The sequence below is a fragment of the Girardinichthys multiradiatus genome, chromosome 3 (genome assembly GCF_021462225.1).
Source record: "Girardinichthys multiradiatus isolate DD_20200921_A chromosome 3, DD_fGirMul_XY1, whole genome shotgun sequence".
Lineage (NCBI taxonomy): Eukaryota > Metazoa > Chordata > Actinopteri > Cyprinodontiformes > Goodeidae > Girardinichthys > Girardinichthys multiradiatus.
This window is the reverse complement of record NC_061796.1, coordinates 24,534,604-24,559,953: the sequence shown is the minus strand read 5'-3', so window position 1 is coordinate 24,559,953 and position 25,350 is coordinate 24,534,604. Positions and strand designations below refer to the sequence as shown.

Genomic DNA, 25,350 nt, shown 5'->3' with positions numbered 1-25,350 from the left:
AACACTGTAGCATACATAGTTTGATCACCAGACTAAAGCTTAGTTGACCATTTAATATAAAATAAAACAAGCCAATGACATCATGGAAAAAACAACGTGCCCCATAACGACACAGCAGAACACTGTGAATTCACCAACATGTACCACAATATAGGCACCACCTGTTTTAGGAAACCAATGCAAAAGCCTTACAGCAATTACATTTTTTTAATCATTTTTTTTACAATGAAACAACTAAGTTTACAGTCATAAAATCAGTTTTACATTAATATTTCCATTTAGGCACAGCAGCAATTGGGTGCTTCTTCATTTTAACCATTTACAAGGTTTTAGAGTAATTGATAAACTTGCTGTTGTGGTGGTTAAAAGTTGCCCACAGCCTAGTGTTAAGGTTTGTTTAAAGGGATTTTCTCCTGAGTATTAAATAATTTGCTTGGCAAAAAAAAAAAAACAACAGTTAAAAATAATCAAATGTTTACAAAAAAGCCCAAATTACTCTGTGTAAAATAATGCAATCTGTCTCAGAACATCCTCCTGTTAACCTTTTACACACACTTTGGCTTGTTTGTGATGAATGCAGCATTTGTGGCCAGGGTGTTGGCTTATTTCTGCTCAGTTGCCTGCACAGGCTAAGCCTAAGACTTGTGGTGCTGATAATGACAGCTGAGAAAGGAGTGGAGGACTAAATGAAAAGCAGTGGGGGTGGTAAGAAGCTGCGGATCTAGTCACTCTGTCCTGCCATGCCTGTATTTACCATCTTTCTGTGTCCTGCGGTGTCACATGAGGGAGCAAGCTGCTCTGTCTCACTTCTGCTCTGTTTACAAGTGTTAGGGCTTATTTTCCTCTACAAACTAAGGCTGTCCCCATACAAAAGTGGCATTTGATGCGCTGGAGTAAGCTTTTTGTGGGTTGTAAAATTGCCTTAAAAGCCACACGTTTGCTGTTAGAAAATGTATTCTTTACTGTAAAAACGGGGAATACATCAGAATTAAAAAAAAATGTCTAGATGCAGCACCAGTACTGTAGTATATCACACATTTAAATGGTTACTGACCATACGTTATCCAGAACCATATGGAATGCATTTAGTATTCCAAAGTAGTGAAATATTCCACCTGCTAAAGTCTCAATTTAGTACGTTGTTTTTGTTCTGAGCAATGTTCTGCCATCTTTGGGCAGAAATGGATGGTGATGTTTCAGAATTGAGAGCAGGGCTGGTAAAGCCATCAGAGAAATGCCAAACTGCACAGTCACCAGATCTAAATATTATTGAGCCACTGTGGGGTGTTTTGGAGGAGCGAGTCAGGAAACATTTTCCTCCACCAGTATCACGTAGTGACCTGGCCACTATCCTGCAAGAAGAATGGCTTAAAATCCCTCTGACCACTGACTTGTATATGTCATTCCCAAGATGAACTGACGCTGTATTGGCCGCAAAAGGAGGCCCTACACCATACTAATAAATTATTGTGGTCTAAAACCAGGTGTTTCAGCTTCATTGTCCAACCCCTGTATTTAGCTAGTTCATCAAAGAATGCTGGATGTTAGCTTGACAAATGTGGAAGAAAGTTAATGGAAGGTTTATTTTGATTTGTCTATTTTGTATGTGAATGTTTAATATCTTCTTTATTGAAAATATGGAAGTTATCTTATGTAGGATTTATTTTCCTACTTATTTGATTTGAACTATTTTTAAATTGATGAGAGCAGTTGAATAAAAACTTTGCACAGATATGTGACCAATATACTTTCTAGAACCATGCACAAAGGAATTGTAATGAGGACAAAACTGAGCAAAACCTAATTAAACTTAATAAAACTACAAAGGGAGAAGTGAGCCTCATCCTTAACCTGGATGCCTGCAGCTTTCCACTAAGAGTAACCGACACTTTAGTTAAGTCCTTCTCATCATCCTCTGTCAGTTTTTAATTCAGATATTTGGTTTTACTCCTTCAGTGAAGTTATTTTAAGATGGATGGTAGCTTTTAGTTGGATATTTAACAGGCATTTTTTCTCCGTGGTTCACTGCAGATATTGATTGATATTGCTGTGTACTTTTTAAAATAAAACCTTTGTGTTATACTCTGTTCCCATTTATTTTGGGTACTAATCCTTGGTGTTCCAATTGACTCTAATGAAATATGAATGTGATAGTGTCCTTCCTTCCTTCCTTCCTTCCTTCCTTCCCTACCTTCCGTTGATAAAAAAATCTCGAGTATAGAAAGAAAATGTTGAAATTAGGTCCCTATACCTGCCACCTGGGAAACATACACATGTTTATTTTATATATTTTCACAAACTTTTTGACACCTTCACATGCTGTGACATGGACGATATAACTACAGGTCCTTCTCAAAATATTAGCATATTGTGATAAAGTTCATTATTTTCCATAATGTAATGATGAAAATTTAACATTCATATATTTTAGATTCATTGCAAACTAACTGAAATATTTCAGGTCTTTTATTGTCTTAATACAGATGATTTTGGCATACAGCTCATGAAAACCCAAAATTCCTATCTCACAAAATTAGCATATTTCATCCGACCAATAAAAGAAAAGTGTTTTTAATACAAAAAACGTCAACCTTCAAATAATCATGTACAGTTATGCACTCAATACTTGGTCGGGAATCCTTTTGCAGAAATGACTGCTTCAATGCGGCGTGGCATGGAGGCAATCAGCATGTGGCACTGCTGAGGTCTTATGAAGGCCCAGGATGCTTCGATAGCGGCCTTTAGCTCATCCAGAGTGTTGGGTCTTGAGTCTCTCAACGTTCTCTTCACAATATCCCACAGATTCTCTATGTGGTTCAGGTCAGGAGAGTTGGCAGGCCAATTGAGCACAGTGATACCATGGTCAGTAAACCATTTACCAGTGGTTTTGGCACTGTGAGCAGGTGCAAGGTCGTGCTGAAAAATGAAATCTTCATCTCCATAAAGCTTTTCAGCAGATGGAAGCATGAAGTGCTCCAAAATCTCCTGATAGCTAGCTGCATTGACCCTGCCCTTGATAAAACACAGTGGACCAACACCAGCAGCTGACACGGCACCCCAGACCATCACTGACTGTGGGTACTTGACACTGGACTTCTTGCATTTTGGCATTTCCTTCTCCCCAGTCTTCCTCCAGACTCTGGCACCTTGATTACCGAATGAGATGCAGAATTTGCTTTCATCTGAAAAAAGTACTTTGGACCACTGAGCAACAGTCCAGTGCTGCTTCTCTGTAGCCCAGGTCAGGCGCTTCTGCCGCTGTTTCTGGTTCAAAAGTGGCTTGACCTGGGGAATGCGGCACCTGTAGCCCATTTCCTGCACACGCCTGTGCATCGTGGCTCTGAATGTTTCTACTCCAGACTCAGTCCACTGCTTCCGCAGGTCCCCCATGGTCTGGAATCGGCCCTTCTCCACAATCTTCCTCAGGGTCCGGTCACCTCTTCTCGTTATGCAGCGTTTTCTGCCACACTTTTTCCTTCCCACAGACTTCCCATTGAGGTGCCTTGATACAGCACTCTGGGAACAGCCTATTCGTTCAGAAATTTATTTCTGTGTCTTACCCTCTTGCTTGAGGGGGTCAATAGTGGCCTTCTGGACTGCAGTCAGGTCGGCAGTCTTACCCATGATTGGGGTTTTGAGTGATGAACCAGGCTGGGAGTTTTAAAGGCCTCAGGAATCTTTTGCAGGTGTTTAGAGTTAACTCGTTGATTCAGATGATTAGGTTCATAGCTTGTTTAGAGACCCTTTTAATGCTATGCTAATTTTGTGAGATAGGAATTTTGGGTTTTCATGAGCTGTATGCCAAAATCATCCGTATTAAGACAATAAAAGACCTGAAATATTTCAGTTAGTGTGCAATGAATCTAAAATATATGAATGTTACATTTTCATCGTGACATTATGGAAATTAATGAACTTTATAACAATATGCTAATTCTTTGAGAAGGACCTGTATTTCCACAACTGGCCCATATTTGGCATGGACAGATATGGGTCACAGCAAGCTAAGCCAGCACTGGTCCACCTGTGGCATGCATCATGTGAACCGTACCATCATTGCCAGACCAGGCCAACATCTGGTTGATGTCGCATTTGCCATGTCAGACGCTTGCTGGATGTGCCAGCTTGATGCCACATCTGGGCCAGGTTGGTCTGCAAAACCGCAAAGGCCAAAAATTATCAGTGAAGAAAATACAGATGACACAAACCAAAATGTTAAATTTTTTAACATTTAGTATAGGAATTGAAAGTGTTTCATGAAAACTAGATATTGGAGGGGTTTAAAGGATATTTATTCACATTAAAGATGATTCCTGAATGCATCATAAATGCAAAATTGTGTCAGTCTGAGAAATGAATTTACTATAAATTTGAAAATATCCTCATATTATAATTATTTCTTGCAAACCCTAAGTGGTAAAAAAAAATTTGTACGACATATGACAGCTTCATTGATCCAAACAAACTTGTTAAAATAGTCTAAATAAATGTTTTTTTATCACTTAAGAATAACGTTAACGGGTGTTTACACTTAAGACTTTTAAATATTATTTCAGTTTCAGATGCTGTAAGTAAATGCTTTAAAAAGAAAAATTACTAAACACTAAGCCAATTCTTTAAATGACACATTTAAAATTACAATAATCATTGAAATATATTTGGCAACTTGATGCAAAATCACATTTATTTATTTTTTTTTTTTACTTCTTTCATGCATGACATTGCAAAACCTGATTACATTTAAGGTGTTTAAAAAATGTGAAAACAAATTTAGCTCATCAGTCAAAAATGAAAACTGTAAACCGAAACAGAAGCTCAGGCTGCAGGAGGAAAGTTTTCTAACCAGAGCAGCACAGAGATGCATGCCAATGCATGGCCGTATATAGGCTACACTGTGGCTGCAATGTGTGACTGCCTGCAAATACCCATGTGACCCTGTGAAAACACACACTACAGCAGGAACGTGTGCTGCAAAATAGGGCAGAAAATAGGAAAATACAGATTTCTTAAAAGGCATTTAAATAAATACAGTTTTATATTAAACTGTAAGCTATAAATGTGGTAAAATACAATTTTAAAACAAGTATAAGATGTCAAATGATTATTTTACACCCCATGCTGCGCAGGATTTGCTTCAGAATTGGATCGGAACACGATTAAAAGTTCAGGAAAAATGAATACAAACACTTGTTGCCCTTTGAATCCAAATACCGTATTTTCCGCACTATAAGGCGCACTTAAAAACCTTTAATTTTTTCAAAAAATGACGGAGCGCATTATATATGGATCAATTGGTTAATTGGTTGATCCATACTGGTTGTACACGGCGCTCTGTCAAAATGTTTCAGTACGACTGGTAAACTACAAAGCCGCACCGCTTGCAGCATTACGGCTAACGTAGTCAGGGGCGTCGCCGAAGTAATAGCGGTAAACACCTGTACTGTGCTTACTCCTAGTCCAACACCACTTGTGTGTGTATAACGTTTGAATGTACTGTTGCAGGAATTGCCTGAACTATATGTGATTAGAAGCTCAGTGTGTGGGGTGTATGTTTCGTGTGTGTGTATGGAAGATGTTGACATTACTCCTCCGGACAGAGGTGGCGCTGTGTGCTGCCGTAGCTGAGAATCAAGAGTGAAGGAGTGACGTCGGTATTATTGTGTGTGTGGGGTGGGTAGAGACGGCGACCGGAGCAGCGGTGTATGAGTCTGTAAGCCCTGTGTTTCTACGTGCTGCAAAGTCATTAAAAAGAACCCCGAATCTCGTCAACAACTCAGTGTTTTGATGCTGTTTCTTCATGCTCAACTCAGCAACGTATGAGTGAGGGAGTTAACCCCGAGGAAACTAGTAACTTCGGCCCTGGAGAAAGCGTCTCCCCTGTGTCATCAGACTACGGTCAGGGGACAGAAACAGGAAAGGTTAACAGTACTAACGTTTGATTTAGTGCATCAAACTGTTTCTTTTACGTGTTTACTGAATCAGGGAAAAGTTCCCTTTCACGTTTTAACTAACGTTTGATTTCAACTTCAACTTCATAGACTCCAATGCATTGCTAACGTGCGGTTGGCTTTATTCAATAGAATTCTATGTAGAGGAGACCTTACCATGAGAGTGAATGGAGTTATCAGAACGCTGGTTTGTAGTGTATTAATAAAGTTTGACTGACTGACTTATCTGACATTTTTGTTGACATTCTCTTTAGCACAGCTCCATCTAGTGGGTGCATAACGCAACCCCAGTCAAACGTTTGACTGCAGTAGCTTCTATTCTATGCGCCTTATAATCCGGTGCGCCCTATATTTGAAAAAAGTTCTAAAATAGGCCATTCATTGAAGGTGCGCCTTATAATCCGGTGCGCCTTATCGTGCGGAAAATACGGTAATACTATAACGGTGTGTTTGTAGCTCCTATGAGTCGTTTTAAAGCAAACTAAAACATTGTTTTTATCATAATAAAATAGGATCACGTGTAAATAATCGTTTGACTTGCTATAGATCAATTAAGTCACTCTTCTCCAGCCTTTTGGATTTGTTAGGAAGTGGTGCAAACAACAAAACATACAGATTATTGGCTGAAGCTTTTTTCTTTTTTTTTTTAAACAATGCAAAAAGAGAAAAGCAGAAATATAAAAACAATTCGAGCAATCTCTTGCAAGATATCAATTTTTGCTGCCATGGAGGTTTATGCCCTTGCATATTTTTATTTTTTTTGAATGAATGGAGGGGAGGGGAAGGGTGCAACACCCGCCATTTTCTAATAAGATGAAGGGTATCATCCCACGGCAGACTGAGCAGAAACTATCCTCTTTTTTTTATTTTTCTCCCTCCTTGTAGTATTGTGAAACACCTCCGTGCCATAGAAAACATCTGTTTGCACCTATACTGGAGCTGCATTAACGCAAAGATTGTTTGTATCAATGCTGTTACTGGAAGGCTCTCCCTCAACATGGCATTCACAGCCAGTATTCCCCCACTCTCTGGCTGTCCGAAGCGGTCAATATGGGTTTAAATGGTGTTACAGCAAAAAACAAATTGCAAAGATAATGATTTTTTTTTATAAGGATCTGAAAAATGTACAATAAAATTAAATCAGTCTCACCGGAAAACCGAAGCTCTGGACTCACTGGTGCTTAATGGGGGGGTTGCGATTTGGAGATGCAGACTATCTTGGGGAGAGGCCAATAACGGCTCAAAGTTGGGCTATAAGCTGCGCTTTACTTAAACAATCCACCTCCCCCTCTTTTCCCTCCTTCCTCAGCCATTCCCTTTTAGAAATATCCCCAAAAAACAAGCATAAGCGGCTCGATTTTAGTGTGAAATTTACACATAGGGTGCAGATTTGCTCTGAAACTTTATGTTAGTTTGCACCCCCTATGGAATTTACCATGAAACCTGAAGAAGGAGACATGGGGAAGGGTGTTGAAGACTTTTTCTGTACATTCCTCAGCGATACATTCACTACTCCTCCTGCAGAGTTTGCAACAAATTATGCATGATCTGCAAAAATTCTTTGAATAGTCAGAAAAATTTATAGTGTAGGATTAATGCTTTACCAGATGTAACATATTCCCCCTTTGACACGTGGGTCTTCCCAATGTGTCACTGTAGCCGCTGTGTTGTACACATTTTTTCGGGAGGATTGGTTTATCTTCTATCTGATAGATGTCATTCTGTTTAACAAGTCCACAGTTCAGCCAAGTTTTAACTTCTGTTGCTGCTGTCAGTGTGAGTCTTTCAGGATGTCCGCATCTATAAATAACAGATCTGACATGTTCAGTGTTATGGGAAGTTTAAATGCAGCCTTTTGCGGAAACATATGCAAAGTTATTTCCTCTACGTTCGACAGTGTCAGTGCTGTTCCTGCAGAGGTTTTAAAGCCTCTGTTTCTCCAAATTCATATTATTCTTTTTTTATCATATTTTATTTTATTGGGGACTTTATTAAATTTTTTTTAATAAAGGAAGTCCTTATTACATTTAAAAATGAGATCACTGTTTTTGGTAGTGGCTATTGATTTATATAGTGCTTGGTTTAGTTCTTATTAAAAATAAAAAATAAAAACTCACTCACTGATGAACACAAAAAATGAAGGGCATATTATATCTTATAATCTTAGTTTATCTTACCCAGTTTTATAGATACACCGTACAGTTTCAGTCAGCTTTGTATTTAGTTCAAGTAACTAAAGTTTGTTTCAATTAACTCAAGTTTTCTCTATTTCAGCCCATCCAGTCCAGTAATTCTGTTAAGGTTAATTTCATCTTGTGTTAAGTTTGAGTCTAATTCGATCGTTTTGAACCTGACTGGAAAAAGCCTAAACATCTGTTAAAATCTTTTGTTTTACCATAAAGAACTGACCTAATATTATTATGGTACTGTTGAGGACTCTAATTTTTACATAACATGAAAGACATTTATTTCACAAAAACAGAAAGTCAAACACAGACATTTGGCCACATGAAAGTTTAAATATCCTGTTTGTAAAAGAATTGTGAAAAATTGAAGACTATGAACTTTCTTATGGTTATCAGTATTTTCAATACAGGTAGGACCTTTGCTATCTTTATATGATTTTTCGGAAAAGATTCTGGAAACCCTATTAAGATATAAGTTTGGCAATGATCATCAGAACATCAGACCTTTATTAGCGCTTTTAAGGTCCCTCAAAGATGCATTACAATGCTGTATGTATGCTGACAGCGAACCTTTTCAAGGCTAATGGGAGGAAGGGAGGATGCAACTATATTACCGGCATCTCCAAGGCTGGAAAACAGAATCAGTAGGTCACGATGACCATGACTAAGTATTGAGCAATAATCAAGAAGCTGAGCTGAATAGGTTGCGCAATAACTGAGAAGCCTAACAAGGGGCTGACTGGTGAAAGCACCAAGCACCATAAAAGCAATGCTGAAGGAGGGAACGGGGTTGTTTCCTCGCAGAAGACCAGCGAACAAGATCGAACGGAGAAAAGAAGCTTAGATGGAAAAGGAACAGAGACAACTTATCGACTGCATTAAAAAGAGGATCAACCCGTGTGCCCAGAACGGACTGTGCCTCAAAATTAAGAATCTGATTTCATCTAAAGCCTTTTTATCCAAACAACAGAAGTGAACTTGATCGGTGAACAGCTGATTGTTCTACGTTTCAGGCTTCTGGAAGTCCTGAATCAAAGTTATTTATGTATCCGGGTCTCCTTCAACCCTTCAGCCTCTAGAAACTACTGTCTTCGGAGACAAATAACAACAAAGATCCTGTTTAACCACCGAAGCCTGGAGTATCAGTGCCTGCCACTTAAAGGAAGAAAACTGAAGATTAAGTCGTATTCCCTTCAAGAACCCACTCGATGTTACTAGAAGAAACTTCTCCATCAGGTGCATGGATGAGCCTCCGTCTTCAAAGCCTCTCCAAACTCACTAGTTTCAGCATTAGGGAAAGACAGGTTGAGTTGATTGATTCATTTCTATTATTGAAATTATTTTATGTTGCCGAATTTAAGCTGTTACTGACCCCTGCAAAAGCATTACTAATTAAAGAAAGCATATAAAATTCTAGTTAAATCGTGGACATTCAATTATTTGAGTCACCTTATTTTTGGTTTTTCATTGGTGGTAAAAAGTCTTGTTGCCTGGTTCTAAGATATTTTAGGAGGTTTTTATAGGTTGCCTTAGCCAAGTTTGTTAAAACAGCACCCTTGGGGCTCGTGCCGAGCCACTAAAATTAATCTAGCCCATATACCAAGAGCCAATTATAAAATTAGGGAATGAGCAGCCGTGAACAAAAGTGACTGTCGAAGGTGTGGATGGCTGCGATAGGCTACTCAGTTGTCCAGACCTCCAGTTGAAGAAGAGCGAGACTTTTGTATGAAGGCTGTCAGAGGCTAGGCGAGTCATTTCCAGACACCAGCTTAAACATAACTTTCAGTAAATCTGCTTAGTAAGACCTTTCAGGTTTAGGGAAGTCCAGACCTGTTGGATGGAGAGCTGGATTGAGCAAACCCTTTAGACATAGGGAAGTAGGAGGGAGGGGTTAGCTCATCGGACAACGAAAGCGGCGTGGAGCTTGTTTATGGACTGCCAAAAGTAATTAATCTCTTTTCTCAATGAAATTTAATCGGATTAAAGCTTCTCCTGTTCAACTGAATCTGTCTCTTTGTAATGTGCGGACACTGTATCTCTTGCTGCTTCTCCATCCTGCTTCTGCTCCCAATGTGCCAGTGTTATAAGCTGGAATCACTGGCTTGACTGGAACAATGGGCAGCACAGGGACTTCGGAGTGTAATCACATTCTCCTGCTTGTCTGAATGCTTGTCTTTCACGGTTGGGGAAAGAGTTTTGGCCACTTGACCAATGTTGTACTCTGACCTTTGCTAGGCATGCTGAAGGGCCGAGAGATTTGTTGATTAGCGTTTCATCTGTGTGTCTTTGGCCGCAGGTCAAACACATGTTCGCATGATGTTCTGACCTTTTCTGCAGTGTTCTGATTAGCATTCTGTGCCCTGTGCCTCTCTATTCATGTAAGTGGGTTATGTGGTAACATCCTGAAGAGGCTGACTGTGAAATATTCACTTGTTCCTTGGCTCCAAATGTTCCAGTTGCTGTCCTCAACTGATCCACATCCACGTTTAATTGTGACCTTGCAGGAATGCAAATCTGTTGTAAAGTTGCCTCTGACTAATGTATTCATTCAGGCATGGTCTGACCTACTTCAAGCATTTTATGTTTTCTGCAGTCTGTAATTTTCATACAGCACATTGTATTTTCTCTCTTTATCAAATAAAACAAAGAATGTTGAAAATGTTCTCATACTTTTTTACAGATGTGGATTGAATCCACAGGTTTTATATGTATTTGGCTTGTAAACACTGCTGTCCATCAGGTGCTGTAAAAAAGGGGCAACATCTTTCTTAAATGAACATCTTTCTTTCATGTGTATCATATGATTCTGAACCCTAAACAACCGCAACAGAGACAAACATATTAAATCTCTATCCCTAATGTTACGGAATACAACTCCATCCAGTTCACTCCAAAGACAACTCAGTTCAGTCAGGTTCATGTACTTCATATAAGTTTGACTCAGTCCAGTTAAAATATAACACAGAACAATTCAGCAGATGAAAACAGCAGAAAAGAGGGAGAAACTACAAAGCACTAGATCAGAATTACTTCGTATGGGGAATCAAAAGGAGAAAAGGAGCAAAGAAGAGTTAGGAGAAAAGAAAAGTTAATGGCACCAGTCAATGAAGAAAATGTAATGGGAAACGACAGGAGAATGAGGAAAACTGGTCAGTGTGTCCTCCAGTAGGCTATAAGCCTTTAGCAGCACAACTACACAGTACACCTGCATGCCACATTACTGGTTTTTGTCTCATGTGTCCTTTTTATACAGATAATCCATTGAGACTTGGAAACTGATTCGCTGTTAAATAATGTTTCTAACCTGCTTGATTTCTCCTGTGCAACAAAAGTGTGATCTGAAAAAAAAGGAATGTTGGCAAAAAATAAATGTATTTCAGTAGTGAGTGTCCTCTTACATAGATGCTTTACAAAAGTTGAATTCTATAAAGAAAATCCCGAAATTCTGTTTGTCTGATAATATCAATATTACCAAACCTATTAAAAAAATTGATACAGAACTGATGTGTTATAGCCATATTTCGGCTGACACAATCATGGGAAGAACGTTGACTAGACTGTTGTCCAGCAGTTACTACGACCCTCCACAGGTAGGGTGTACCACAGAGTCATTGCTAAAGAAGCTGGTTGTCCACAGGATGCTGTATGCAAGCATATTCCTAGGAAAATCTAGAGGAAGGAAAAAATGTGATAGAAAAGGGTCCACAAGCAACAGCAATAACGAGAGCTGAGGGAGGAAAAATTAACAGAGGTGCTGAATAGAGATAAATAATATTCTTTGAAAATCTACCAGAAATTATAAATGTACAAGGAACAGCATTGGCCAAAATTATAATGTACCTGTACTTTTGAGTTTGTTCTTCTTTGTGCACAGGTCATGGTTGGGGCTGCATTTTGTCACTGACGCACCCCTGTGGCTTTTAGCATAGCTTTAGTCATCAAAGAGCCATGTTTAGCTCGTCATCATCTCATTATCATCATGAAAAAAGGCATCAACAAAATTTCTTCATCATCATCGTTGATGGATACAACTCTGACAACAACCCCAATTCTAAAAAAGTTGGGACATTGTGTAAAATGTAAATAAAAACAGAATACAGTGATTTGCAAATCCTGTTTAACCTATATATGATTGAATATACTACAAATATATTTAATATTCAAACTGATGAATGTGTTTTTTTATGCAAGTATTCTCTCATTTTGAAATTGATGTTTTCAACACTTTCCAAAAAAGCTCAGACAGGGGCAACAAAAGACTGGGAAAGTTATGGAATGCTCAAAAAACGTGTTTTCTCATTTACATATAGATTGTCAATGCAACGTCATTCAATTTTATTGTCCTTCAGAGGGGAAATGTATTTTACAGTGTAGGGCACCAAACAACAATCTGAACAATAATAACCATTAATAAAAACAAAAAAAGACAGTTTTGAAAATTGGTAATAGTCAGAGAGGAGCACTTTTTAAACTTCCATCACCAGCTTTCTTCAGCAGTTCCATCTGCTATGGGTTTAAAACCTTAAGGCATAATACAACCCCTATTTACTTTATTCATTTACTGTCAGTGTTGTGAGTGCATTAATTTCAAGGCTAGCAGACTGAACTGGAAATGAATTGTTTTATCTTGTTTGATTCTTGTCAATTGTGTTTTACTTACCAGTTACCTGCAGCTGACACACCATCAAACCACAGAATGTCATACGGGTCCATAGATGGAGGCTCCTTTGGCAGTCGTAACCCATTTGGGGGTCCCACAAGGCAGGGCTATCAGCCAGTAGGTAAGGGCAAATTATGATTCTTTTGATGAATGTTCCTCTTCATGCTGCACACTAAAAGGTCCTTCACCCAGGATTTTAGCATTCAGGATGCATTTCACTAAACCAATCAGATACAGTCATCATTATGATTTAGTTTCATGTGTGAGCCAAGTTGCTTGTGGTGACCTGTTACAACATAAATAGCAGGATTGAACAAGAGCAGTAATTAAAGTGAGTTTTTTGTGGTTAAGGAAAAAAGTATGAGTATAGTGTCATCCAAAAATATTTACACCCCTTGAAATGTTCTACCTTCTGTCACTTTTCAGCCACAAGTTTCTCCAAAGTATTCTCAATGGACTTAATGTCATTAACCAATACAAAGTAGAGAAGAATTGTGATGTGGGATAAAATAATGTAATAATAATTTTCTAAATATTTTATAACCAACAATTGGAAAACTGCTGTCTTCATTTGTATTATCCCAGTTATTCTGATTCCTCTAAATACAATCCAGCCCAACCAATTGCCTTCAGAAGTCACCTAATTAGGAAACAGAGTGCAGCTATGTGTCATTTATTCCCAGTCTAACTGCAGCTGTTTCTGGTCTCAAAGCTTTGTTAGAGAACATTAGAGAATAATCAGCCCCATGAAGACCAAGGAACACAGCAGACAGGTCAGGGAGAATGTTGTGGAGAGGTTTAAAGCAGGGTTAGCTTCTAAAACAATATCCCAAGTTTTGAACATTTCCCAGAGCTCTGTTCAATCCATCATCTGAAGATGGAATGAAGATGAACCAACCAAGACATGGACATCCACCTAAACTGACAAACTGGACAAGAGGAGCATTCATCATAGAAGGAGCCAAGAGGCTCATTGTAACTCTAGAGGAGCTGTAAAGACACAGGGCTCAGATGGGAGAACAGGACAACTATTAGTCACTAAACAAATCTGTACTTTATGGAGGAGTGGAGTAATCCAATACGTGTTTTAAATAGAACACAACTGGACTTCTCTTGTTCCTTAAAAACGTTTAGCTTCTTATCTGAAAGCCTTCTTCCTTTCTGAAAATGATCGAAAGGAATCAATAAAGAAAAAATGTGTAACTACCTGTATTCATCTATAGAACATCTTATTTTAACATTATAGTCAGTAAGGATAGTTATTACAGTGGAAGTTAATATAAAATCTTCTTAAACGAACTTCTCATTTCACTTTCAGAAATCAAACTTTTTCTAAACATGTAAAATACAAGAATACACTCTAAACTTTATTTTTATCATCACATTTTACTCCTTTATTTGCAGCACTAGTGGCCTGTATTTTTGTTAATTTTCAGACGTAGGCAGACAGGAAGCGGTGTGGAGAGAGGGGGAAGACATACAGAACAGGCCTCCAGTTTTGGGAATCGAACCCAGGATGGCTGCTCAAGGACTGAGGTCTCCGTATATGGGTCGCACAAACTACTGCTACTCCACTCACTGCCCCCCCCCCACATTTGACTCTTAATGTTGTGGTTTCATCAGAGTCCACCTGAAGTCACCATCGTTCCAACCTTCTAAAGCAAAACACATTTGTCATTAATACAATTCAATTCAATTCAGTTTATTTATATAGCGCCAATTCACAACACATGTCGTCTCAAGGCACTTCACAAAGGTCAGGTACATACATTCCAATTAATCCTAATCATTGAACAGTGCAGTCAGATTCAGTTATTTATTCAAATTGGATAAAATGTTTTTCTGTCTAAGGAAACCCAGCAGATTGCATTCAGTCAGTGACTTGCAGCATTCCTTCCTCCCGGATGAGCATGTAGAGACAGTGGACAGTCACTGGCGTTGACTTTGCAGCAATCCCTCATACTGAGCATGCATGTAGCGACAGTGGAGAGGAAAAACTCCCTTTTAACAGGAAGAAACCTCCAGCAGAACCAGGCTCAGTGTGAGCGGCCATCTGCCACAACCGACTGGGGGTTTGAGAGAACAGAGCAGAGACACAAAGAGAACAAAGAAGCTCTGATCTAGGAGTCATTTCTATGGGAAGGAAAAGTAAATGTTAATGGATGTAGCTCCTTTAGTCATTTCATCTAGAAGGAAAGAACAGATAAACTTTGAGCCAGTTTTCAAGGTTAGAGTCTGAAAAAGAGCACATATAATTAGTCACCGTAAAAGCTCAGTCAATTGCCATGTCTAGGAGAGAGAAAGGGTTAAACACTGAAAGACAGGGCCATGTGGATCATCTGTAGAAGGTGAGCATTAAGTTGTTGCCAACTGAAGCTTGGACGATGCCCCTCTCCAGAAAGGTGTCACAGGTAGACACAGAGTCAGGCCGGGTGTAGCTTCTAGGAAGAGAAAAGAGAGAGAACATAGAGTTAGAAGCTGAAATAACAGGAAATAATGCAGAACTAAAGAGTAGTGTGAGAATGTAGCGAAGAGGGTGAAAGTGGTCATTATGTCCTCCAGCAGCCTAAGCCTATAGCAGCATAACTACAGAGATAGCACAGGATAACCTAAGCCACTCTAACTATAAACTTTATCAAAAAGAAAAGTTTTAAACCTAGCCTTAAAAGTAGACAGGGTGTCTGCCTCACGGACTAAAGATGGGAGCTGGTTCCACAGGAGAGCAGCCTGATAACTAAAGGATCTGCCTCCCATTCTACTTGTAGAGACTCTAGGAACCACCAGTAAACCTGCAGTCTGAGAACGAAGTGCTCTGTTAGAAACATATAGAACAATCAGATCTCTGATGTATGATGGAGCTAAATCATTAAGGGCTTTATATGTGAGGAGGAGAATTTTAAATTCTATTCTGGATTTAACAGGGAGCCAATGAAGGGAAGCTAAAGTAGGGGAAATATGATTTATCTTTTTAATTTTCATTGGAACTCTTGCTGCAGCATTTTGAATCAGCTGAAGGCTTTTAACTGCATTTTGTGGACATCCTGATAGTAAGGAATTATAATAGTCCAGCCCTGAAGTAACAAATGCATGGCCAATATTTCAAATTTTGGCAATGTTCCGGAGATGAAAGAAGGAAATCCTAGTTTAATATAGGATTTAAATGACATGTCGTGGTCAAAAATAACACCAAGGTTTTTTGCTTTATTATCGGAGGTGAATTTAATGCCATCCAGGTTAAGTGATTGACTAAGCAGTTTCTTTTTTAAAGACTCCGGTCCAAAGACAACAACTTCTGTCTTGTCTGAATATAGAAGCAAAACATTTAAAGTCATCCAAGTTTTTATGTCTTCAAGTCATGCTTGTAGTCTGTCTAACTGGTTGGGCTCATCAGGATTCATGGATAAGTAAAGCTGAGTGTCATCAGCGTAACAGTGAAAATGTATTCTATGCTGCCTGATAATTTTACCTATTGGAAGCATATATGTAGTAAAGAGAATTGGCCTAAGTACTGAACCCTATGGTACTCCACAATTAACCCTGGAGTTTAAAATGATTGATCATTTACATGAACAAACTGGAGTATTTCAGAAAAATAAGATTTAAACCAGCCTAGCGCTGGTGAATGAGAAAAAAATAAATAATTCAGGCATCTGTACCACATACATATGAGCTGAAGTATAAAAAGTACATAAATCACATAAACCGGAAGTAGAAATAAAAAGCATTCGCTGAGCATAACATTAAAGGAATATGTTCAATAGGTGTGTTTCTATGTAGGCCCTTATGTGAAAACCAGTTTCATCAGCACATTCTAAAGTTATGTGGGCAAAGTAGTAAAAGGTGACAAATTGTAATTTGGCCTGATTTATAATTGAAAATGAAAGACACAATTGAAAAACTTTGATTCAATGATTCTAAGCAAGTGTGACAACCTTGATAAAAGCAACTGTTTAGCAGTTTGCTAGTATGGTCTATGTGTGTGAAAATCAACCCCAAGGCGGAAGAACATAAGCAATGACCTTAAAGAAGCAACTGCTCAGCATTCTAGGAAGGGTTAAACAAAGAAGCCAAACCTTATTTAGTATGAAAGTTAAAAACTTCAAAGACCATTCAATCCCACAAGAAGTGGATGTCTCTGCAAATTAACTCCTAGATCATATGGGGAAATGTTCAGAGGAAGAGCTACAACTCAGACCACAACAGAGATAACGTGATGAATGCAAAAGTTCATAGCAGTTTAATTAGAACAAAGCATAGCCTGCTAATATATTTTATTTCATAAACAAGGTATTTTAGTGTTGTAAAGCTGGATCTAAATAAAACAAAAAAAATCTTAAATCAGCAAATTGACACAAACACCTCCTAACAACTGCCAAGCATGGCGATTGCGGTTTGATGATTTGGACTTCATCTAAAGTTACAGGGCATGGGCAGACTCCAGTCCTTGGATGAACCGTGAACTCATCTATATACCAGTTTCATGGAGGCAGAAGTGTGGCCATCTGTGATTGGCTAATATCTGACCATGTGACTGCAAAATGATTCCAAACACAGCAGCAAATGCACTACATTGACTCAGACAGCCAGGTTCTCAACAGTTGTAAATCTGTAGAGAAACAAATGCTCAAACCTGAATGAACTAAAGCAAGAATGTAATGAAAAAACAGACCATATTTCTCAATGATGGGGACTGATAAGGACATATGAGACAGTGACTTGTAAGAATTCCTGCTAAAATAGGTTTTACAGGCTACTACTGAATCATTGAGTATACCTACTTTTTCCATAGTTCAGACATATACAGTACAGCATTCCTAAAATGACATGATAACTTTATATTAAGCAATTTTGGCATAATAAGTCAACTTGGTCTTGTCTGATTTCATGTAAAGTGCCCTGAAGGGATCCTTTTTGTAATTTATAACTAAGGTGCATTAAACTATATTGGTAGACGATTGAAATGGTTTAAGTATTTCAGAAGTATAACCAGACTGATCATAGGTACATGCTTTGAAATGGTCGTAATGATGTCCAAATTAAAGACGACTAAAATACAATCACAAGTGTGATACTGGACAGATGGGCTGGAAGCTTCTAATGGACAGGGCTATACTTTAATCCTGGTGTGAGAAGGTGAGGATAAGGGCTAGGGTTTCAACTGAAAGTCATCCTGTCTGGAAACAAGACAATGTTGTATTTTCAATGATGTACTAAAGAGATAGGTCAGGATAACATATATTTATGTTCAGCATCATATTTCCAAATTTCTTTCTATACATAGAAAGCAAGGTTCATTTTTTGTCATAATTACGGATTGTTGTAGGACCAACGTGCGGAGAAGACTCCAGGAGCAAGGTAAGTGAAAGTAACTTGAGTTTTAATTAGTCTCTTTTTCCGACAAGGCAGCGAACCTTGAGCATGATAAGCCAGAACCAGGCCAGGACACAGAGTACCAAAAACCAGATGTAACAGTGTGCTACACAGGATATCACAATACATAACACAGTTAACACAAAATTCAGTCACTAGCTGGGTATGACATTTTTCCCTTTGTCAGATATTCAGCTTTGAGGTTCAATAAGATGCTGAATGGCTGAGAGCATTTAATCTGTTCAATAATAAAATGTCTGTTGAAGCAGGAGATATAAGTGTCTGCTAGTGTGTGTGCGTCCTGATGCTCATGCTCTCATACAGAGGTCACAGGTTTTCTAAAGGGTTAAATGGTGTGAAAAGCAGCTTCATTGGATTTGATCCTCTTGGTGCTTTCATTAGCCTTGTAATGGGGTAAGAGTGAGACAGAAGCCCAGAGGCAAAACATGTTCAGCCAAGCTAGAGGTGTATGTGTGTAAAACAGATTTTCCGTGACCGATGGAGAGAAACTCAGCACATGTAGGGCTGGAAACTGAACTGTCACAAACTGTGGAAAATAGAAAGAAAGACTAATGATGTTGGTTTCTTGTTGGCCAGACCTTGCAATAATTGGGTGGTTGGTCATCTTCTGTATAGAGAAATACGCTGATTACCTTTGGAATAACTAAAGTTTTTATTTTTTTTCTTATGAAGATTTCACAAGCGAAAGCAAATGTCTTAATTTTCCTTTGTCACCACAGGGAAACCGTAGCATAGACACCAGTGCTTGAGCCTTTTCAGAACAGTTTGTGTAGGTGTTAAGGAACTACTAGATATGTGGTATTTGTAAGGCCACACACTCCAAGGAAACTGGGAAACAAGGATTTACATTTAGATTCCTTCAGCAGGGAAATTCTCAGTGTACAGCAACAAGAGGAAAATAGAAGCACGCAGATAGACACATCATTAAAAATAAAAAATAAATCACTACAAACAAAAAGCAAACAAGAATACAAAAAAGATACCTCTAGGACATGGGGAGGCATCACAACTACAGTGGAGCACATACAGCTGATTCTTGGTGTAAACAATAGGTCATTTTTTCACTGCAGGGACTTTCAACCATTACCCGAGATTTTAAAAGCCCTCCATACATTGCGTCAAAATTTTAGAAGAGTAATTTCAGATTCCCAGGTCCATACTTTCTGGTCTGGGGTAGGACTTTCCAGATTACCCTTGGATTGTTAAAGGGGTTTTGTGCAGAAACACACTGTGCCACCAGCAGAGGTGAATGGAGAAGGTGAGTATACAAATTTGGTTTTGGTTTTGTAGTAGATTGTTTTTAAGCAAAAAGTGGACTCAAAACTTCCTCTGAGCAGTCTGTGCATACGTTTTAAAAAAAACTATCCCTAACCCTGCACAAATTGGAACCATGAGTGAGTTTAGTTTGGTGTAAGCCCCGCCCCCAACCGTTTTTCCCCATGAAAAACCCTTCTGTCCTTCCTGGTCTCCGTCCAGTCAACATGCAGAAGACTAAACATGCGCCTCAAGCTCGTGCACAATCCTCTGGAGGAAACAAGGCTTCTTTAAAAGACTTCTGTTCATTTTCTTTGACATAAAAATGGTTACATGTCTCTTAAATGGTATTTTTTAATGTAAATGGTTAACAGTTAAATGCAAATAATAGCATAGGAAGCCATTTTTTTCATAAACACGGAATGTAAGTGTACTGAAATAGCCTACTACACAGTGTAGTTATACAGTTATCATGATAGTCATAGGCTACAAAATGACATCCTAACCCAACATGCCCCTTTTCCACTGGCTCAATGTGGTCCGACTTTGCGCCACTCGGCTCGCTTCGCGAGAATTTCCATTACCGTTATTTCAGTACCGTTACCTACTTTTTTGGTAGCAACGAAGAGGTGCAAGCTTTTCTGATGATCATAGGAGATATTTATATATATTTATTCAGCTGGCAACAACTATTAGACATAAAAGGGGACCTAATTCAAATAAAGTTAAATCTTTAATAATAATAATAAAATGGATGTCAAAATCCTACTCATCAAATCTGATTGTCAATGCAGTCAGCAGATTTAATCCCCTGGCAATAGACATGTTACTTCTTGTTTTTTAATGTGTTTCGGTCTTCTTCTTCTTTACATTGGCAGTTGGCGAAGAATGGTAGTGCTCCAACACCACCACCACGTGTTTCATTCCCGGTTATGCAGCACGACACATGATGCTTTAAAGCCGCACCTCCAGGAGGTGTTCCCTTCAGCGGAGCAAATGCAGGTCTCTGGAAATGCAACACACAACATGCAGAGCCGTGCCCAGCTGTTCTAATTGGCTACTGCAAGTATAGGTGATTTTGCGAGTTGCAACGGTTTGTAGTTATATGTTGCTGTGGTCAAATGCACAGATAGACTTTTGTTTTTGGAAACAACTTCATTTGGAGTTCCAAAACCCAGATCTTATGCTCATAATAAGGGGATTATTGTAAAAAACTAAACTTAAAAACCTCTTCATTAAATTAGAAAATGTGAAAGCAGATAACCATCTGAAACTTCAAGGCAGCATTTGTCTTCATTTTAACAACTAAAATTAGCATTGTCCATCAGAACATTTTTACCTAAATGTTAAATGTATATATTACATCTTAAAACATTATTAATGCACAGTAGTACTGATAAAATGTAAAAATATCCCACCTTTTCACACAACAGAAGTTAGATCTGACTGAATATTTTCCCATTGTTTTCAATATTTTTTATCAGTTGCTGTCATTTGAATTTACTTCCTATTTAGTTTTAGTCTTGCTGTCATGAGCTGAAAAATTGCCATTGACTGTTGATAGGTATTATTTAGTCAACTCAGAGGTAAGAAAACGACACAGTCAGTTATACTTGCGGCAAGGGTAGCTCACACTTTGCAGTGCAAAACTACAAAGTATTAACACTCCTCCCTCTTCTATTTATACATGCTTGGTCACACACAGTTCAAACAACATTCAAGGTGTGTGTGTGTGTGTGGGGTCAGAAAGGTTAGGGTTCATGTGTCTTGATTTCAGAGAAAGGAGTGGGGATTGGTACCAGTCCCTAGATGTTGCTGATAATAGCATAACTCACCCTTCTCTCCTATCTCTTTGTCTATGACATGTGGGGGAAGAAAGCACTTAGAGCAGACACAAGTGATAAACAATATAAAAAGTCATAAAACCCTAACAGTTCCCCCCTGTTTTATCACAAATAAGTCATGAGTAAATACATGTAAAATGAAACACTCTGTGTAAGCACAGGACGGAAAACAGATTATTTTGTGGGAAACACTTACACGGTTCCTCCGCCCTAGGCAACCACCAATCATGGCAGAGTGAAACAATATAATAAAGCAAAGAAACAAAATGTAATAATAATAAAAAATAAAAGAATTAAAACAAGCCTTGTTCATATCATCATTGCACTTTTTCTCAATCACTTAAACAGCAACTTCTTTCGATTTTCTGCTATAAGGTCATTTTATGAAGTACAAGTATGAATACACTCAGGCATTGAAGATACATTCATTTACAACATGTCATCATAATCATCTGCTTTTTGGGTCCAGTGTTCATCTTGTCCATCTCTTCTCGTGTGATGTTGCATCCTGTGGATCCTGTCTTAAACAGAGAAAGAGCCCTGCTACCAGGTTTATGCTCAGGCTTATCAGTCCTGTCCACACGTCACAGAAAGCCATGCTAAATTGGGCACAGGTCAGTTGTTTTCTTCGCCGGTTTGAGATGTTAGACCATATGGATCAAACCCCTTTGTACCAGGTCATTCCCCTGTTACCCCGTCGATTGGTTTGGCTCCTGTAATGGTGATATTAGCTTACAGTGGCTCTTGTGGATCCAGGATGGTCTCTCTGCGATTTTCAGAGCTGTTGGTGTGGTCAGAAGAACTCTCCAGCAGGGGGTGCTCCAGTCCTTTCTGTGGAGTGTCTTAATCAGGACCAGATCCCCAGGCCTCAGGTTCTCCTGTGAAATCAGAGCAGAATTTACTGGCAGACTACTGGACAACTGTACTTCTTTTGTTTGTAACATCTTATTCATCCATTCAGCTAATGATGTTTCCTGCTGTGCTTTTCCTATGTCATCCATTTCTGATGGCAATGGAAAAGGTCTGCCATGTACTATTTCAAATGGTGTGAGACCAGTTTGATTTGGAGTTATTCTCATCCATAATTTAACCAGAGATAGACATTCAGGCCATGGCCTCCCTGTTTCTTCCATTGTTTTCCTTAATCTATTTTTTATTGTTCCATTTGTTCGTTCAACCAGCCCAGCAGATTGTGGGTGGTAAGAACAATGTTTTTTTAACTGAAACCCTAATGCTTTAGAGCACAGTTCTATTACATTATTTACAAATTGAGTCCCATTATCTGATCTTATGATTTGTGGGATACCATATGTAGGGAAGTAATGTGTCACTAAACTCTTCGCCACTGTGAGCGCATCACAGTGCTTTGCAGGGTACATTCTACCCACTTTGAAAATGCATCTATGACCACTAAACAATATTTCTTTCCCCCTGACCATGATAACTCTATGAAATCCATGTGTATCGTGTGAAAGGGATGGATAGCTGCTGGGAACTGGCCTCTTTTGGGTCTCATGTTCCCCTGTGGATTATGTTTGCAGCAAATAATACATGATCTACAAAAGTTTCTTGCATAGTCAGAAAAATTTATGGTGTGGAAATGTAGATTTACTAAGTGCATCATTCCCCCTCTCGACACATGGGAAACCCCTTGTGTCGCATGGGCCGCTGTCTTGTATAAATTCTTTGGTAATATTGGCTTATTTCCCAAATGATAAATGTCATCTTTCTTTATGGCCCCTCTATTCAGCCAAGATTTAACTTCTGCAGCTGGTGCAGATTGTTGTGAATCTTTCAGCACATCTGTATCTATAAACAAGAGATCTGACATTTTCAAAGTGAGGGGAAGTCTCGAAGCTATTTTAGCAGAAATATCAGCAAAGGTGTTTCCCTTCGTTTCCATGACTTCATCAGATTGATGCGCTTTACATTTACAAAGTGCTATCTTTGCAGGTAGCTGGATAGCTAACAGCAGTCGTTTTAACAGATTAAAATGTGTCAATTCTGTTCCAGCTGATGTTTTAAACCCTCTATTTTCCCATATTTTAGCAAAATGGTGAACAGAACCGAATACATATTGGCTGTCTGTATAAATGGTTAGGAATTTTCCTTCATATAATTCACACGCTCTGATAACAGCATACAGCTCTGCAGTCTGTGCTGAGCATGTATGGGGCAGGGCCTGTGATTCTATAATTTTAGTTTCAGTGGTTACTGCATAACCAACTCTGTTTTTTCCATATTCATCTTTTGATGCTGATCCATCTACAAAAATTATTTGTGAGTTTTCCAGAGGTGTCTGAGAGATATCTTGCCTAGGTTTTGTGTCTTCCTCAACCTTTGTTTTGCAAGAATGTGGTTTTCCATCTTCTGCTGTTGGAATTAATGTGCTAGGGTTCAGTGGACCACATCTTTGCAGAGTTATATTTGGTTGTGAGAGTAACAATGAGGTCAACGTAATATGCCTTGCATGAGTCAAAAAAGGAAGTGAAGTTTGTAGCAATATAAGTGACACTGAATGAGGAACTTTCAGTGTGAGCGGGTGGCACAACACAATTTCAGCTGTCTGCTTCACGGCTTCTACTGCGGCGATGCAGCTCTGCAGACAATTTGGAAATCCAGATGCCACAGAGTCCAATTTTTTAGAATAAAATGCTAAAGGTCTGTTTTTGGAGCCAAATGGTTGGGTTAATACAGCTTTCATATAACCCTTACATGCATCTACACAAAGTGTGAAAGGCTGGCTATAATCCAGCAGAGCTAAGGTGACTGTTGTTTGAAGCAGATTTTTTAGCTCTGTGAATGCTACTTCTCCTTCCTTAGTCCATGTGATTTTGTCTTTTAATGTCATGTCTTTGCCATAGATCATAGATTGCAAGGGTTGTACAATGGCTGCATAGTCTGGTAGCCATTCTTTGCAAAAATTACACAGTCCCAGAAAGGACATCATTTGTTGTTTAGTTCGTGGTTTTGGGGCTTCTTGTATGGCTGTTTTTCTACTACTTAGGAGGGAACGACCATGTTGTGATAACATATGTCCCAAATAAATCACTTTCTCCTTGCAAAACTGCAGTTTATCCCTAGAGGCTTTGTGCCCCGTCTGGTAGAGATGTTTCAAAACTGTTATAGTAGCTTCCTCACAGTGTTGTTGAGTGTCTGAAGCTATAAGAATATCATCTACATACAACAGGACTTGACTATGTTCAGGCACCTCACAGGTGCTCATAGAGTATCTTAAGGCTTGTGTATATACATGTGGACTTTCACTGAAGCCTTGTGGTAGTCTGGTGTAAGTGTATTTTTTCCCTTTAAACTGAAAGCCAAATAAATGCTGTGACTCTTCATGCAGTGGTACTGTAAAGAAAGCATTGCTAAGATCTACCACTGAGAAATATTTTTTATCTGGAGTTAATGAATGCAGTAATGTATGTGGATTTGGGACATCTGGACTCGCATGTCACACTATTTTATTTATCGGTCTAAGATCCTGAACCATCCTCCACTTTCCTGTGCTGGCTTTCTGCACTGGAAAGATAGGTGTGTTGCATGTAGCATCAGGTGCTTCCCTTAATATTCCTGATTTCAACATATCCTGTATTACTGGCTTAATACCCTCTTCAGCTTTTGGCTTCAAGGGGTACTGGCGAACTACTGGCCGTTCTTCAGATATTAATTTAACCTTATATGGTGGAAACCCCTTTATAAATCCTACATCAGTCGATGATTGGAACCACAGTTCAGGTGGGACAGCAGCTAAGGCAGGGTGCCTGTTGCTCTCTTTGCTTTCAGCTAGACCCTGTATCTGTCACTTTGCCTCATCCAAATGTGTCTTTGGATGAACTTTGACTATCCACCCTAAAGTGAGTTTCCAGATTCCTGTGTTAGGATCTACTTTCCAGTCAGAGCTTGTTAAAGCCTCATATCTCCCTCTTTCAGCACGCTGTATAACGTTTTCTAATTTTTTCCACTGACCCCCCACAGGTTTAGTTAATGACAGATGAGGTGTACTGCCTTTAAACTGTTGAAGCTGTCTTCCTGACAGTATGATTGAGGTGGAAGATTTCCCT

The 25,350-nt window shown here is 38.9% G+C and overlaps 1 protein-coding gene across 4 annotated transcripts in view; it reads left to right on the top strand.

Annotated features, from left to right (window-relative positions):
* tsnare1 (T-SNARE Domain Containing 1) overlaps nucleotides 1–25,350 on the top strand; it is a 265,587-nt gene that overhangs the window by 60,025 nt on the left and 180,212 nt on the right. For all 4 annotated transcript variants that reach the window (XM_047362034.1, XM_047362037.1, XM_047362035.1 and 1 more), the window contains exon 2: nucleotides 12,798–12,915. In XM_047362034.1, coding sequence (XP_047217990.1) covers nucleotides 12,831–12,915 — 85 coding nt within the window. In that variant the 5' untranslated portion in view covers nucleotides 12,798–12,830. The remainder of the gene's footprint in view (nucleotides 1–12,797; nucleotides 12,916–25,350) is intronic.